Source organism: Agelaius tricolor, unplaced genomic scaffold, assembly GCF_023055355.1.
Source record: "Agelaius tricolor isolate 1412-34295 unplaced genomic scaffold, bAgeTri1.0.p SCAF_3, whole genome shotgun sequence".
Classification (NCBI taxonomy): domain Eukaryota; kingdom Metazoa; phylum Chordata; class Aves; order Passeriformes; family Icteridae; genus Agelaius; species Agelaius tricolor.
Window position 1 is genome coordinate 33,188,171 of NW_027269263.1, and position 18,535 is coordinate 33,206,705.

At 38.2% G+C, this 18,535-nt stretch overlaps 1 protein-coding gene across 13 annotated transcripts in view; it reads left to right on the forward strand.

The window, feature by feature from the left end:
• The window catches only part of KCNC2 (potassium voltage-gated channel subfamily C member 2), a 101,406-nt gene extending 87,149 nt beyond the window's left edge, over positions 1-14,257 (forward strand). For 3 of the 13 annotated variants that reach the window (XM_071423402.1, XM_071423399.1, XM_071423400.1), the window contains exons 3-6: positions 3,886-4,816; positions 5,144-5,275; positions 7,207-7,374; positions 11,186-14,257. In XM_071423402.1, coding sequence (XP_071279503.1) covers positions 3,886-4,816; positions 5,144-5,275; positions 7,207-7,374; positions 11,186-11,322 — 1,368 coding nt within the window. In that variant the 3' untranslated portion in view covers positions 11,323-14,257. Of the gene's footprint in view, positions 1-3,885; positions 4,817-5,143; positions 6,634-7,206; positions 7,375-11,185 lie in introns of those variants that run through there. The other 10 variants (XR_011678607.1, XM_071423404.1, XM_071423403.1 and 7 more) reach the window with 10 other exon arrangements.
• The last annotated feature ends 4,278 nt before the right edge of the window (positions 14,258-18,535 follow it).

Sequence of the window (18,535 nt, forward strand, 5' to 3'; positions counted from 1 at the left end):
TGGCCGCAGAGTGTGCCTACAACCATTCTGTCACTTAGAAAGATGGTTCCTTCAGGAGGAAAAAAGAAAACCTAAATGAAGAAAGTTAATTTTATCACATCCATTGAAGCAAACGAGAAGCAATTACTTAAAAAAGAGACAACCCCTTTTTAAGAAACGAGGAAAAGATCATGATTACATGGATATTATTTGAAATGTTTTCTTCAGCTTTTTTTTGAAGACTCTCAAAAAATGTGTTAGGGCTGCAATCTTTGGTTTAAAAAAGGAGGTGAATAAGATGTTTTGCTCTATACCAAGGCTGAACTTGTCTTGCAACTAGTCAAAACCAAAGTTTTCAGAACTTCTCACAGTGAAAGGCTGCTAATGAGTCAAACAGAAATTGTCTCTTGCTGTAACCTTTCTGAAATAATGATCAGGCTAACTCCTTTTAGATTTTTGTGCTTCAAAAAGTAAAAAGGAAAAAAAGCAGAAAGTTGTGTGTGCTACCCTGGCTATTGTGACTGAGGAACTATTGCAGGACTGAGGAATAGAACTTGGTTGGGCACATCCACCAGAGAATCTGTGAGTTCAAATCTGTACTGGCTTTTTCTGAAATGTGGTGCTTGCCCACATGACAAAAATGGATGTATTTTTAGGGGCTAATTACTTTAGAGAAGCTGGATTTAGGATGAAGGAGAAGGAAAGCATAAAATGGGGATAGTACATGACTTCATTTAGTTTCTATCATTGCAGCTGTGTATGAAAAGCTTTTCAACACATTGCCTGATAGGTAACATAATACTAACAAAGCATCTTTGTTAATATAAGATTAATCCCTAAGCATTTTTTGCTTGACTGATAAAATGTTCCAGCTTGCATTGGTCCTTGCATTTGCTTCTTGCATGTTCTCTGAATCCTCTAATTATTGCAATAATAGTGTAGGTCTCTTGTGTATGAGGCTTCATCTTGCTAGGTGCTATGCAAGCTCTGTCCTCATCCAAGGAGCAGGCAGTTTAAAACCAAATGCAAGGAGAGATAAAAGGAATGTGTGTCTTTGCTCAAAATCAGTGATGGTATGCATATGCACGGAAAAATGTGTACAGCTTATTGTTTTACATTTCTTATCAATGCTTATTGCAGGCTTACCAAGAAATCTGTCACCAGGTTGATAGTGTTTTCTTGTCTTTGTTCTAACCTCTGGAACATGACTGTCTTTAGGATAGATTTTGGGCATTACTGAATGTCTTTTTCCTGCAGGGATAATAAAACACTGAGTGTAGGTCCACAGCTAAAAATTCCAATCTGCCTTGCCAAGTGCAATGTCAATGCAGTGTCAATGTTAAGCAAAACAGTAATAAATAGCTTGTCAGGCAGTTCTACCTGTAGTTACTCTCGTGGTATTTGGCATTTTTTTGAAGGTTTCTGAACCTGAATGGACTCTGAAATACAGTCCAGAAAACAGTGGTAATTATTTATGTACTGTTGGGTTCACTGTGCTATTGAATGCACAGTTAATCCTTGTCATATCTCAGTTGTTGGTAGATTATTTAGTTGGTAAATTTTACTTTGGTTAGACTGAATGTAGTTTTCCTTTATTTTCAGACAAAAAAATTTTCACAGTTGTCTGAAATCACCAGTGTTGCTGTTGAAGAGGTTGCCCAGTATTTTATGTGTCAAAAGTTCCCTCCCAAATTACAACTAGTGTGCTGACTTAGCTTCAGTGACAGAGCCTCCAAAGATTTGCTTTTTCCATGCTTGACTGTGTAGAAGGATCCTGGAGGATGCTCTAGGACACACCCAAGGGTCATTCTTAGCCCAGTGGCCCATTCTAACCAGTGGCTTAGAGTCTGATACATTCTCTGTCTCTCTTGTGGAGAAGTTTTGCAAAGATCTGCTGAGATTAATTCACTTAGGTTTTATAAATCTGGTTGTATTTGCTGACTCTCACAAGTTGTCTCACACAAGACTGAGGCTTTTTTGTGTATGTTGGTGTCAGGTGCTGTGAGCTATGAGCATGCAGCAAATTTGTAGTTAAGGCAAAGGCAGAAAAACCTGTTCAGTAAAAATCAGACAGTGTAAGATTGTTTGCTTAGCTTGTGGCTAGAAGTCCAGACTGGATGATAAGTGTTCAGTTCAGTCTCTGACTCAGTACTTTTTGAAAGGTAACAGATTTACAGTCTTTGCAATTGTAGGGCATGGTGTAATAACTTCTGTTTCCTTGACTGGGGAAAGGAAGCCATAAATAACCTGCAAATATCTGATATAGGTAATTATATGGGATTTTTCATAGATCCATCTCATGAATCTGAATGTAATAAATTTGCCAGACCTGCACTGCAAATTTAAGCTTGTTTCCCGAATAAAAGGAATTCTCTTTACAGGTTGTGGAGGCAATATTTTATTGTCTAACAAGTGTTCTGTGTAAGAAAAATACCAGCATTCAGTATTGTGCAAGCCTAAATGAGTTCCTGTGGCACATAGCACTGAATATGAATGCTAATACTAAATTCAGTCATTGATATCTGAAGTACACAAAATCAGTTTTGCCACAATGCTGTGTCTTGGATTAAAGTGGCAGAACAGAGGCATTCCTGCTTATGGCTGTTATTTTGTCTGCCTTGCAACTAGATTTTTCCAATGACATTCAAGATTTCAGTGTGGTAACTAGGTACTAGATATTTTTAACCTGTTTTGGCATCTTTTTGCCTGCTTGGGCCCCTAACACTTTCAAAAATCTTCATGTCTCCAGAAGGCTTTTTTCCCCAGAATAATATTGGCTATAAAATGTTTATTAAGATGAAAATTCAAAATAAAAACTGTTGTTATTTATATACCACACCACTGCTGCTGAATGCTAGCTAAACTGGTTGTAATGTCATTGAAAAGAAGTTGGCTATTGTAGCAAAGGAGCAGCTGACTTCAAAACACCTTTTCATTTGGTGTATATTCCTCAGTGTAAGAAAATCTATCTCCTGCTCTAGCTGTTTGGCTCAGTGTTAATTTTTGAGATCCTATATTGAATGTTCTCTGTTATTCAATGCTTGGCTGTGATGGCTGAGTTGAAGATCAGGTAGTCTGTGCTTTTTAAGTCCTAAATAATCTTTTGTGATGGCTGTTTCCAGGTTATTTACCTGCATTTTATCAATTCATATGCCTCTACTAGAAATGAATTTGTATTTCTCTTTTTGTTTGGATTGCCCTGAATTTGTAACCTGATTAGCAGGGTCGTGGATCCTAATGGGACAAAGCTCAGCCACCACAGTGTATGAGGTTCTGCAAGGGTTACTTTTAGGGCTGCCTGAGAGAGTCAGTGATGGATGACTACAAACATAATAGGCTATGCAACCAACTCTACCTGTTACACAGAAGGCATTTTCCATAAGTAAATATCCTGCATTTTTAAATAAATGAAAATATAAAGGAAACTCAGAATTTGGATCTGCTCCTAGATCCCTGTGAGGTGCTCTTCAAGATGTGTGAGTTCTGAACCATAATCTCAAGACTGTTAGGGTCAGCCCACATGTTCCACTGTGTGAGAGCGGGACATGTGTAAATACTGCTGTGGTTGGTGTGTATGGGGACTGCTTGAAAGGAATTGCGACAACTGAATCAAATTCAGACAATTTAGTACAGATTAAAGAAATTGTTGCCACTTTCCTAATGAGTTGCATTTTGTCACGATTGACAAAATCCATTGCCAAGGCTTTTCCTGCTTCTGGACTCCTGACCTGCATGTGAGAGCTGTCTGCTGCTCTTCTCTGGCCTAGATGGAAATTTTTATGTGTATGAATTTGTCAGCCATTTGGGGAAGAATGAGTAAAAGTTTTGCTATAAACACAGACATCATTTGTATTAATGTGAAGACCTGTGTGGTTCTGATGTCTCTTTTATCTCTTTGTGTTTCAGTTCATCGCTTTTGCCTCTTTATTCTTCATCTTAGTTTCAATCACAACCTTCTGCCTGGAAACACATGAGGCTTTCAACACTATTATAAACAAAACTGAGCAGGTCATCAACGGGACAGAAGCTGTGTTACAGTATGAGATTGAGACAGATCCTGCACTGACATACGTGGAAGGAGTCTGCGTGGTATGGTTTACATTTGAATTTTTAGTACGTGTTATTTTTTCTCCCAACAAACTTGAATTCATCAAAAACCTCTTGAATATCATTGACTTTGTGGCCATCCTGCCCTTTTACCTAGAAGTGGGCCTGAGTGGGCTCTCCTCCAAAGCTGCTAAGGACGTGCTTGGTTTCCTCAGGGTGGTAAGGTTCGTCAGGATCCTCCGGATTTTCAAGCTCACCCGGCACTTTGTGGGCCTCAGGGTGCTGGGCCACACTCTGCGAGCCAGCACCAATGAATTTCTGCTGCTGATAATATTCCTGGCACTTGGTGTTTTGATATTTGCCACTATGATCTACTACGCAGAGCGGGTGGGAGCCCAGCCTAATGACCCGTCAGCAAGTGAACACACACAGTTCAAAAACATCCCCATCGGCTTCTGGTGGGCTGTAGTCACCATGACCACCTTGGGATATGGTGACATGTATCCACGGACTTGGTCAGGCATGCTGGTGGGAGCCCTGTGTGCCCTGGCGGGAGTGCTCACCATAGCCATGCCCGTGCCTGTGATAGTTAACAATTTTGGGATGTACTACTCCCTGGCCATGGCAAAGCAGAAATTGCCAAGGAAGCGAAAGAAGCACATCCCTCCTGCTCCTCAAGCCAGCTCACCCACCTTCTGCAAGACTGACTTGAACATGGCCTGCAATAGCACGCAGGGTGACATCTGCCTGGGCAAGGACAACCAGCTGATGGAACACAACAGATCATCAGGTAGGACCCCACTGGAAATGCATGTCCTCTGAAAACACTTTATAGACCAGTATGTTTGGTAGGGGTCAGAAAGCAGCCAGTCTTTCTGCCAGGAGAAGATGTAGCTCCCACCCTTCTCCCCTCCAACATTTGCGTGTGTCAGTCTCATAGAGGACAAAAATAGGTATAGTGATGTTCCCAAACCTCTATGTAGCTGGTCTATACAGTTTTGCTTGCTCTGTTGAGAATGCTTTCCTGCTGATGATATCAACCTTTTCTTTTGCCTGTTGTTTGTTGCGTTGTATGGATGTTTCTTGTTTTTCTGCATGACTGTGACTATTTGAGCAGCCACCGTGTCCCACCCTGTTGGACTCCATGGTGTTTTGCCTCAGTGTCTGTCTCTTGTGTCAGCTTTGCCTGTGCCACATCGTGGCCTGTTAAGCAAGATCCTACAAAGAAGCAGTCATTTAAAAGGAGCAGGTGCTTTACATCCAAAGCCCAGCACTCAAAGGAAATAGGAAGAAATTTTCTTTCTAGTTTTCTTTCCATTTGGCATTCTGCTTCCCTGGCTAAAAGAATCTCCTTCATCTGTGTTAGATGAAACATTGCATGATATTTACTATTCATTAAATTATACTAGCATAGCTGATGTAAATCTTGTCAAGAAAAAGAAAAGGACAGCCCTTAGCACCATCATCGCTATTACAGTTGATTTTTGTGATTTCTATTACCTCATTTGTTAGAGTTCCAAATGATGAATAAGGAGTATTTTTTGCTTTACTCAGTGAAATTGCCTATCAAATGACAGCCTCAGTCCCTCCAAGCCACTGCTCCATGTTCCAAATCTGTTGCAATTAAAAACTAAATTTTACCTCTCAGTATAATTAAATAGTTTAGCAGCAAGAATATTTTTTTTGTTTCTTAAGTGTATTTATTCTTAAGCCATATAGAATCTGTTTAAAAGCTCACATACCAGTCATGAGATTCCAGCTGTAAAGCTGCTAAAGCATAATAAGAGCAAAACCACTCATGACTGGTGTAATTCAGTAATTGAAATATAAATTTTAAAAAGAAGAGTCCGGAAAATCCATCTCTGAACAATATCCTTCTTCTGTCTGTTGCTCTGTTACTGAAGAGCATTTCTGTTCAAAGAAGCTCGGTTTCACTCTCCGAGTTACTGTTCACAAATTAACACAGTTTTTTGAACATCCTAGATGTATTTAAAAAGATGGAAACGCTTGAAAATACTCAGACTGACAGTAAAATATGGTTAGTTTTTCAGTGCTTTGACTGATAACCTTTGAGGTAGCATCTTTAAATTGTGAATGATAACAGCTTTTTCATGCCATCAGGTCCTACTGAAGGTATTCTAATGGAGACAGCTCAGTGTGATCACTGTGTCTCTCATTAAGAGACACTTTTTTTTGTGTCTACAGCTTTGTTTACAAGGGGTTATAATCCTTGAAGTTAGAGAGAAAGCAGACATGCAAGAAGGAGCCATTTTAAAGTGTTATCTTCCTTTTCAGTAGTGCCACCACTCACATCATGCACTGTAGCTTTATTTCTGGTAGAGAATGTTATTAGAGTCATTATGAATTATGTGCAAAACTTCAAGGCTGAATTCTGCCCTTTGCATTCCCAGTTCAGAAAAAAACCATGTGCAGGTTTACATGCAAAGGTAAAGCTGAAGTTATGTGCTGTACTGAGAAGAGATTTTTTTTCCTGAAGTGTGGCCTGAATTTGAAATGGTAGATAATTTTAAAAGAGAGTCCTTTGGGAGTGACAAATCAGGAGAGGTACAGGTTTTGCCATTTGACAAAATAAAGTACAGAGACCAAGACAGCATTTAATGTTGGGTACTTATGATGACAAGCAGTGCAAGTGTAATAAATATGGAAATGAAAGCTAAGTGTGTTAATTAACAGTGTATAGTGCCAAATATTGAAAATATAGTCCTTCTGGGTGAGGGCTTGTCTTTAAAACATTAAACTATATATTCTAAACAAAAATGCCTAACATGACCTCTTGTTAAGCAAAAATGATAGCCAAAATAGTAAATAAGTATTTGAAATATCCAAGGCTGACTGTATTCTGACAAATTACAGTCCAGAGTAGGTGAATAACTGAGCCTTGGTTTGATTATTTCTTAGTTCATGTTAGTTTAATCTAATTTTATTCAAATTTTAGAAGAAGAACAGGAAAGTCAAAAGATCATTTATTCTTGAACAAAACGTATATCTTTTGCCATTTTGTACTGATTAATGATGAATTGCAATCTTGTTTTCTTCTAATGATTTACTTTATATCTACTTTTTGAGTGATGGGAATATCTGGCATTCAGCGTAAGCTCTTTGTGATGTCTCATTTCCTCATTCATTATTGTCTGTAAATGGGCATGGTGCTTTAACCAGTGTTATCAGGTGAAGACAGTGCAGGAAGTGAGCAGCCACTCTCACCTGGTGAAAGGCTCCCTCCCATCAGACGTTCTAGTACAAGAGACAAAAACAGAAGAGGGGGAACATGTTTCCTACTGACAACAGGTGATTACACGTGTGCTACTGATGGAGGGATCAGGAAAGGTATGGACTTCTTTCATTAGATCATAAAAGGTTACTCAGCAATGTGCTTGTGGAAAACAATCTTAGAGTAAATGATGTGCACAATGCTCTAAGAGGAAAGACTGTACTCACAATGTACCTTTTTTTCTTTACTCCTAGTCATTCTTTTCCTTTTAGAAACACTCATCCCCTTTAGTCTTCAAAAAATGTGCTTGATGTTGGACACTCATTTCACTTGTGTCTTCATTTGCCTGTAATCTCTAGTGGAAAAGCCTGCAATTCAGACCTTGCTCATTCAACCACTCATCACTCAATATAACTTGTCATTCTAAAAGACAAATTAATCATATTATAACTGTAGTCTGCTCTTTATAAAATTTACAGCTGAATACACTTTAAAGGTTGACATGTCAGAAGTAAGCAACATTTCTGAACACAAAAATCATATCCTGAGATGCTAGTTAGATTTCTTTCAAACAAAATTTTGAGCTGATAATGCCAAAAACTATTTTTTCCCTTGGCAATACCAACCACTGATACTAAAATATTACTGTCTACCCCATCCATAATTCAGCTATGTAGTAAAACAATGCTTAACCTTTCAAGGTGTTAAAAATGCCTTTCTAGTTATTTAGCCTCTTCAAATCTGATTACCTTCTGCTTAGTAGGATGGGAGTGCCCAGGTGGAGGTTGCAAAACTGTTTTGTGCTTGTGTCCCCCACGTGACTGATTGTTTCTACCCCAGCAGGCCACATCTGGCTGTGGCTGCAAACCCAACATCAGGACAGAGTCCTAAGATCAGCATGCCAGTGGTAATCTTCCCATTTCCTAAGATAGGAACTGCTTTTGTTTCTTGGCAAATTATATTCCTCTGATCTTGGATCGTTCAGACAGATTTTGCATTCCTGAGTGCTGAAGTGTAGCTGTTCACCTCAGAGTTCTTCTGAAGTAGCCCTGTGGCACTGGACAAACATTTTTGCCCGAGATTTTTCTGGCTTTTTTTTTTATTTTTCCCAAACTTGCTTGGTGCATAGCAAACATAGCCAGCCATATATCTAAAGGAATTCTCTTTGGTTGTTCTGCCAATGCTCTTTTTGCACTTCAAAGCATAAGCTCAGTTGGTTAAACCTGTGAAGGCAGATATGCAACCAGTTCCACGTGTATGGCATTTGCAGAGTGTGACTCAATGCTCGGGCATTTTATGTACTCCTGTATATAATGTTGAGCTTAAATGAAAAATCATTGCAAGCATGTTTTTGCACGAATTTACTACATTTTTCACTGAGCGTATATTTCACTGTCTTCTCAACAACTAGGGTTATTTAAAATATCTCTAATGCTAAGAGTCTTTGAGGAGGTCAAGAACACCTGGATAAGGTAGAGTACCATAGCATCTTGCATGATCAGCTTTTTGACTCCACTCAGCAAGTTATGGTGGTAACCATGACTAGAGCAGATCAGAAATAATAAAAGAAGTTACCCATCAGCTACTAAAGATGTATTTATATAACAGTAAAACCTATTTTATCCTGGAACATTTTGATTTGTAAATCTAGATTTAAAATAAATTTTTTTGGTTATTTTTTTAGGTTTTGTAGTTTTTACTAGAAAACTGGGGCTTGAGTTCAGAATGGGTAGTTTTTTGATGAGAAATATGCTCTTTGCCTGGCTCTGATGATAATCTTAGTTGAGGCTGAAATATTTTAGTCACTGGCTTTGGAGTGTATTTTATACAGAGTGGGGAAGCTAGCCCATAAGCAGAAAATATCTTCAAATAATATACAAATAGGTTTGAATGCTTGAATGTCATTCACACATCAAGTCTAGTACTTTCACATTTTATTTCCTTTCCTTCTTTCCTTCTTTTGGTACATTCTTCTCATTTGGTTTGTTCCTTGGTTGATTCTTGTTGTTCAGTTATAATTTATTCTGAGCTTTTTGCATCTCCATCTCCAAGATGATACTGATTCAGACCTGATCCATTAAAATACCTGAAAAGTACTGATTTTGGATCAAGCATCTCTCACTATTCATCTTGTGTATCTGGTTTTCATTTTTTAGGAGTTTCTACTTTCTTTATAATCATTACCATCTTCCTCTCTCAGTTCTTTCCTTTTATCATTGGAAGAGTAGCAAGAGAATAATCTTAAAAACCACTTTCCTAGTTTTTATGTGAAAAAGCTACCTGATTCTTTTGATTTTTTTAATAAGCTTTATGTTTACAGGGAGTTTAAATATATACACTCGCATTGTGCTTCTCTTTAATTCCTTTTCCAAACATAATTCTTTCTAGTCTATGTAAATACTGATAGAAACTCAGAAACTGGAGGCTGTTTCAGAAATGTATCAGAATTCTGTGTAGTATCACAGTCTAGCCTGCCCTTGCCATCTGGAGGGAACATTGCACAATGTTTTAACAGACATGAAGTTATACATTTGCTTTAAGTATAGTTTTACAGTGTGCAGATTTCAGGGTAAGAAATATGTTAATTGTTGTCAGGGGAGAGCCTAAGATAGATTTTTCCTAGAGATGCCATTAACTGTCTGTTACCTAGAGACCTGGAATTTGAGCTAGTAACTGTTTCAATCAGAAAGAAAAAAAAAAGTTTGCTGTCATTCCATGTGGTGTTAACTTTACTGTCATTGGTATTTTAAGGTTCCTGGGGAAAAAAGTCTCATTATTTCCCTATAAGCAATTTAAACCTGAATATTTTAACCTGACAAATGCCTAAATGCATACTTGTCTTCAAGGAAATAAATAGTACCACTGAAATCAGTGAGACTTCTCATGCTTGCATTGAAGCATGTATCCATGTACTTCAGGAGCAATGTCCTGGCTGGCTCAACCTTTGTTTTATTTCCTTGCTGATATCTTCAGGCTGACAAGCAGATCTGTTTCCTAACAAATGGGGTTATTCAGCAGCTGCTGAAAATACTTGAATATGAAGATAGTGATGCAGTGAAAGCAATGCTTTTTCGTTGGTTTACAGCATAGCCTCTATGAAGTGAAAACAATCCACAGTAGCAAAAAGTAGGTAGCTAGAGCTCACAGTGTATGTGAACAGCAATATCTGCAAGTGCAATGTTCCCTTCAAATTGTGAAGCATTATGTGGTTGCCTCATTTAATGATTAATAATTTACTACTTGCTTATATGAATTAATACCGTTGATTTTGTTCAAATCATCTGGAAAAGAAGCACAAATTCAATGTTTTAAGTTTGCCATTACAAATACGTCAAGCTCTGCTGTCTTATTAGACTTCAAAATTAGAAGCAAAGCCTAAGGGTTAATATTTTTGAAGATAAAGCTTCTTATATTATCATTCGGTCCTCTGCAAAACTGATTTACACATACTGTATAAAATTTATCTGGTTTCTGGTTTATTTATTTTAAAGAAAAAATTATACTATATTAGGAATTGAATGTAGCAGAGATTATGTAATTCTGACAGTTTCTGTAGTCTGTCTTAATGGGTTTTTGATTATGCTTAGCCAGATAGCTCAGTCACCCTGGTGGGATCCCTTATCTTGCTCTGTGTGCAACCCTGCTGAAGCCTGTGATACTAAGTGCAAGATGGGATGTGGAAGAGCAGGTCAGACCTCTTGTGTGGTGGTCTGTTTAATTTTTTTGGGAAAAAGTGGATGCATTAATTTGTAAATAATTTTATTTATTAGTATCTTTTGGTAGTAATGTGTCTCAGCACTGAGTTCTTTTGCAGGCAGATTCCCTCTGAGTCCCTGATAGCTCCTTGGATTACATTACATTGTACTGTTTGTCTTTGTCTCTTTTTTGGCTGAATTCAACTGATGTCTGTGCATTTTCTCATACAAGGCTATGAAAAATCCCGAAGCCTAAACAACATAGCTGGCTTGACAGGCAATGCTCTGCGACTGTCTCCAGTAACATCACCCTACAGCTCACCTTGTCCTCTAAGGCGCTCTCGGTCTCCCATCCCTTCCATCTTGTAAACGCAGATGGCGTCAATCGGCTACATAGCATTAAATCAAATACTGTTTACCACATATTGGAAATAAATGTAGCATTAAGCATAGGCTCCACAAATATGGTCTAACTCCTGCATGATACAACTGTCAGTAGTAAGAAAAGCCACTTGGGTACCTGGAGATTTTTGTCTTGGCTTTTAAAGATTACTTCAGGTAGCATTTCTCCTTTTATCTACTATATTGTCCTACTTTCCTGTGGCAATAAAAGGACAGTTAGTGGATGCTGTTGTCCATATATTCAATAAATAAGTATATTTTCAGGGAGATTTACTTAAAATAATGTGCTTCCAAGTAATTATCAGTCACTCCATTGAACCTCCATTTCTTGTGACTCTAATCCATTCTGAAGATGTCTGCTCTGAAGGGTCTGCTCATTTGCATGGACCATCCTGTCTCCATCACCTGACAAGCAGTGTTGCGGATCGTGGAGACCACAGAGGGCTCTGGATGTGTGTTCTCACATTGTTACCATCCTGCTGAAATGAAAGCACTGATAAACTGGTCTGCATGTGGGATTGTTTTTCTGTGTTTAACCTTTTCCTTTATTTTTTAACTATCTACTTGTTTATAAACGACTTTATTTTGTGATTAACTTATTTCGGTACTGGATTGCTGTATCAGAGTTCTGAATGTCTCCGGTTGTTTGCACACAGATAACTGCAAAGAGGTTGTCATTACTGGTTACACGCAAGCAGAAGCCAGATCTCTTTCTTAATGGCTTGGGGAAGGCACAAAACATGCAAGAAAGGTAAACGCCATCCAGACTTGCAATTTTAAGCTAGCAAGTGCTGCTTGGTACTGTAGTATTTTCTCTACTCCAGGGTTCTTCAACATTTTCAGAAGCTGAGTACCAAGTAAAATTGAAACAATTATTGGGGGCTTTTTTTACCGTTGTAAGAGGGTAGTAGTTCTCAAGTCGGGTTTTTGACCAGCCTCATACCTCTGGCTAGTGGGCTTCAAAAATTTCTTCAGTCACTGTTTTTTGAGGTGCTTTGTCCTATGTGTTGTTTGTCTGTCTGTTTTGCAACCTGTCTCCTTGTATTCTCCATCTGTCTCCATAAAGCACAGAGATTCTGTTAAAATGCCCCCCTCTTTTAAGTTGAACTGAGAACACTTTTTTCTCCTTTTCTCTTTTTTTCATATGGACTATACATCCATGTATAGATAGAAATATACATATTTTTCAAGTGCAGTTAGTATCATCTAGACTAACTCGTGTGCACTCCTAAGGTTTTTTGAGCGACTTTTCAGCACTGATCGGTTGCCTATTGCATCAATCTTCCTCCCAGCAACCAGCATTCATTACAATTTTGAAACTGTATCTCCTCTAGTGGCTTTTTCATTCAATACTAACCTCTGTTTATGCAACAGGACAAATGCAATGGCAAATTTGAGGTTCTGGGCTGGTGAGGAAAAATTACCCTTAAACTGTAGAGTTTTAGAAGACCATAATGACTGAAATCTTAAGTGATCCTTGAAATTGTTGAATAATACCTGACTGTCATGTTTTACTTTTTTGTTAGGAAAAGAAATTAAATTTATTGTTGACCATGTAACATGTTCTTCTGTATATAGCCAAGCCCAATAGCATGACCTGCATGTCAGAATTCTTGTACAATAATGTAGTTATCAAAGTATACATTTCTGATATTTAGAGATGTACATTGATTTACTTTTGGTAAAATATTGTCAATAGAGAGATAATTGCAAACAGCTTTTAGCAAATGAATTAATATAATATCTGGTGCTGCTGTTATATTAACTACAGTGTTGTACAGAATTTATCATGGATTTTTGACTGCTGAAAAAGGGACAATGGAATTTAGCCATACCAAGGACTGTACTGGAAAGAGACTGCTGCTGCTGAATGGGCCCTGATAAACGACTCACACCTTGAGGAGGTCACTGAGACTTTGCGTGCGAAGCAGAGCTTGTTAAAGAAGATGAAAGACCGCTCGTAATTACTGCTGCCAGAGGAAGGGGTGACTAGTCACTGTTGATGAGCCAGTGTAAATAAAACGTGTGTGCATGGAAAATCAGTTTTTATCTATATCAAGGAAAGCTGAATTCATGTCATCATTGCTAAGGTTCCATGCAAAGACCCCCACCCCTGTGTTTATTATTCCTGGTTCCTGCAGTAAGCTGTGCTGTGGATCATACAAAGACACACGCTTAATAATGATAGTGATGTAAACTACATCTGTCTTGACTTCTGTCATACTAATGGCATATATTGCAAAAGTCACAAATTTGAACAGAATAGGTTTGCATAAGTCCTTGCTTTCTCAGTTTGCCATGACCTAAATTGTTATGAATTGTAGTGTACATGCCAAGTCCTAAGTTTACTTTTCACTTTGATAACAAAATTGTGACTGCAGACAAACATCACTGACTTTGTTCACAGCACACAGTCTTCTTTCATTGTTACCTCAAACTATAAGTATTATCAGAAATAAAATTCTGGCAGCAAGAATATTTTGTGGTTATTTTTTTTTTTAATTCAAAGTGTTGCAAACCCAACATCAATAAGTATAAAATTGTATTAAAATTATATTCTACAAATGTATATTTTACATAAAATATATATATTCTTTGATAAGTTATTTTCTGTGATTTTTGTGGTAAATGGATCTAGTCTATTCTATGTTTATGAGACATTGTAGTGCTACGATGTGATAATTATGTTCTCTCCATCCTATTCAGTGGGAAATTCTCCAGAATCTGTTTTGTCACCCTGGTGTCCCAATTGTAGGGACCTGTCCCAGTTGTGAAACTCTGTATCGTGGAACTTCTGTGAACATGTCAAGGTGCATGCACAATCCTGGTGGAAACCAGTGGAAATGTAATACCTGAATTGGAGAATAAAAGGCAAAAGACCTGGGGAGGAACTTGGAACATATCTTCTGAACTGGCTCATGAGCTTTCTTTAGCTGTATCGGTCCCTTGCCTGCTAGTGGCCATCCCAGTTCTCCAACCAGCCTCCTGGAATGCCTGAGGAGCTGATTCAAAAGCTAACATAAGCTGGCTTCTGCAACAATTGAAAATTTATCAGCTTGTTAATGACCCTGTGCCTCATGTGGAAGTTTCTGTCAGGCTGGGTATTTTAAGTCTGATGGGAGTTTTGTTGCATCCTGGTGTGAAGTCAAACCTAAAAAAAGGAGGTGATAAATAGTTTCTTAAAGCTTCTAATATACTGTATATGTGGCAACCAGAAATCCCCAAATACACAAGCAGATTGTCTGAGTGCAGTGAGGTAGCTAGTACAGTTTTACAAATGATCTGAGAGGTTGTAACACAGTGTTTTGGCATATGCGCTGTAATGTAAGAAAAGTTCCAGAAAACCGGATCAGAAAACAGGTGTTCAATTTTAGAAAATGTGTTATAATATGTCAGGAAAGCTCACTGTGCTGTTTGCCCAGGGTACTGCAGTGTCTCAGATACAATGTTAAGATTGGGCTGCACATTCTCATTCACTTCTGGTTTTGGCCATCTTTTAAAGGAAAGTAGATGAATGATGAGAAGCAAAATTGCACCAGGAGAGAGGAGTTTTGGTGCAAGCAGGAAGATTCTGTGTGGGTATTCTGTGTGGGTATTCTGGGGATCAAATACCCACCAAAGGGTGCTTGTGGCCATCTCTAGGCTTGACTTAGGAGTCTAAAAACTTATTCAATCCTTGTTTAAGTATTACTTAAGAGTTAGATGTCAAAACCAGAAAACAGCTGTGAATTTACAAGCAATGCATCTGCTAAAACAATTTAGGAGAAGCTGTTATTCATTTGCCTTTTAAAACTGTGAAGTCAAGATATCAAAAATGAGCATCCTTTTGAAAGATGAGCTAATACAACAGCAGGGTTTCTGCAGAGATCAAAAGCTGTGATATATTTTGGAGATGAGCAGATTATGGGTTGTTGGGACTTTGAAGGCAGTTATCATTCAGCACTCAAAAAATGTTGTTCCAGCAAATTTTGAGACATTGCATTATGAGTTTTTATGGGTGTGTACTGCAAACTGGTGCCAGAATTGCTAAGAAGCATGCAGCTAATAATAATTAATATAATCCTGTATAATAAGGGGGCTTTCTCATGTGTGAAAAAATTGATATTCATAAAATTGATATTCATAAAATCCAGACCTCTTATAAAAGGTCTGGATTGAATTAAAACTTCTAAAAGAGAGGGAAATTTAAGGAATCTCTTCAGATGGGTAACTGAAAACTACAGGAGAGAGGGATCAATGTAATGTGAGCAAACTTGCCAGCATAGTTACGTGAAATATGAATTTTAAAAGTCATGAATGAATTAACTATATGAAAGAGAGCATTTTATAATCTAAAAAAAATGCAGAAGTCAGATAAAGGAAATTGGAATGGAAAACTGCTATTAGAAAAAGAAAATTAATTTATTAATATGCTGTATTACAAGCAATGGCTTGAACAATTCCATAATAGAGCCTTAGAATACTGAGTGAGAAGAAATTACAGAAAAGAAGAAAGGTTTCTACCAGGTCAAATTTATCAGAATTATTAATATATTTATAATACATTATCTTCCTCTTGGAAATGAACTTTATTTATTTAATTTCCCAAGAGAAAACAGTGGTGGGGTTTAAAAGCCAAGAGTTGACTTGAGGGCAAATACTGAGCTGTTAGTGCTGGGTGTTGGGTACCTAGCTGGTGTGCCATTACGAGCATTTCTCTCCTACTTCAGTGAATATCCCTGGGACATGTTGGAATTGCAGGGGTGCCTGATTTCTAGCCCCAGAGACAGGGATCTTTTACGTGCTGTCTCCATGGGAAGGCTGGGATGCTCTCCAGCCAGGCTCCTGGCTCTGCAGCACAGCCTGCAGAAGCATCCCGAGTTTGGTCTAGGTGCAGCATCTCATTGCCTTCTGGCAAAATAGGCACCATTCCCTCACCCTCTGCAACCTCCTCCCCAAAACCCAACCTTCTGTCACTTGCATTTTTTTATTACCAGCATGTTGATGAACAGCTGACAGATTTCAGATTCATGCTTTCACAGCTTCACATTCGCAGATGGCAATATTCTAGCATATTTTAAAAAAATGAAGTTGGAGGTGGACACTTTTTGAAAATTTGGCACAAAAATGTTATGCATTTCATTTAACATCTCCTGTATTATTTGCAGGTGGAAGACTGGAGATCAGTTTAAACCCAGGGCACAACTAGGCTATTCTGAAACTTTTAGGATGTGTTCCTTTTATGTTCTGCATCTGGTTAGAGCATTGCTACATTTTCCTATCACATGAAGCTCTCAGTTTTCTCCTCAAATGGGATTTTGAGATAAGATACTAGAGCAAGTCAGAGAGTACAATTTTAAATAGGAATTAGAACTGACTTCCCAGGGAAGGGGTGGGATCACCATCCCTGGAGGTATTTGAAAGATGTAGATGTAGATGTGGCACTGGTAGATATGGTGAACAAGGCAGTGCTGGGTTAGTGGTTGGACTCGATGATCTTAGAGGTCTTTTTCAAATGTAGTAATTTGGATTCTTATAGAATTGTAAACATGAATCGTACTATGCAGAAGGAGATAGTCCCTGGGAAATACTGAAGCTGTAAGAGATGACTGTAGCTTAACAACTCTTTGTTTTAGAGAATGGTATGGGCACCTTTTTAAAACACGAAAAGCAGAAAATTCTGTGTTGGCCTCCTCAGAGCAGTATTAGACTTGCATAAGACAATGAACTACTAAAGAGGAAAGTGGAAGTTGTTCTCCTTGACCTTAAGACAGCTTATTTGCAAAAGTAGCAAGATCAGACTTCTTGAAGAAGCCTGGTCTTTTTAGTGAAACAATGCAAAACTCCATCAATCTGAAGAATACTAAACTGTAGCCACATTATCCTATTAAGCTGATGCTAAATATAGAAAGGATTTTCAGTTTCTTACAGGGATTTCCTTGCTTGTGACTAAATGCAGCACGATGGTTTTATGAAAATCTTATTTTCTCCATGCTTTTGAATATTTTTGGTGCAATGAAGTTTGGCAGTCTGATTGTCTTCAGATCATGCCATTCTGTAGATGCAATTTTTGCATTTTTCTAGCATAAAAAATAAGGTTTTTTTCCATTTTTTTCTGAACTGGAACACTGGAAAGGGGCATAGAGGGAGCACTGAACAACATGGTTTTCTTAAATTCTTATGAAATCTGCCACGTGAAGCTGTGACCACATAGAAATAAAAATACACAGCTTTCCCTGTTATGTCAGTGTCATAACATTGACTGTAACTCTTACATTCTGAAACTCTTCTTAGTTTTGTTTGGAAATCACAGTAACAAAATTTATTTAGTTACTGCTGTTTATAACCTCTACTTAAACTTTGAGAACTATGCTTTGTATCTCTGAATAATGGAGCAATTAGAGACCTTAAGAGCATGAGGACTGTGCTCAGAGAAGAACACATGCACAAATTTAATAGCTCCATCTGTAATTACTGAAGTGTTTCCTCAATACAGGACATTATCTGCACAAGGTCCTAGTGTCAAATAACCTCTCTAACATGAATTGCAAAACTGTCCTTGGCTTACTTAAGCAAGACTAGGTCTTGCTTAAGTACTTAGGGAAGCAACTGGCTTATGGCATGGGCATTTCCAGGACATTTATCACCAATATCATAGAATCATAGAATAGATTGGAAAAGACCTTAAGATCATCGAATCCAACTGATTACACAGCAAGTCCAAGTCCAGCACTAGACCAGCTTTAAGTGCCACATCTACACATCTGAAACTGCAGAGCCTTTGGCAGCACCTCTGCTTGGTGCACACCCTGGTGCAAACTCTAAGCAAGCTGCTTGGGTTTTTTTCTCCAGAGATAAAGAAGATGGATGGTTCATGTCTAGAAACTGATGTTACCTTTGTCTTAGATGCCTCTTTCATTAAGGGTCAAATTGATAAATTGATCTTTGTGAGTGTCTGTTGACAGAAAAATATCCAGATCTGTCTCTCTCCTCATTCAGGGACTGTAACATGAGGTAACATGGCCCTGCTGCAGCGCCTCTCACAGTGTTTTGCTTGCTCTTGCAGATGTGCAGTGCCAATACGTGGACATTTCCCCTCCACTGCCTCAGAAACAGTTTCATTTTCAGCACTTGGGCTCTTCTGAGAAAGGAGAGTGCAACCAGAGCCTGCCTGGGAGGCAGGTCATGCTCAGGTGCACAT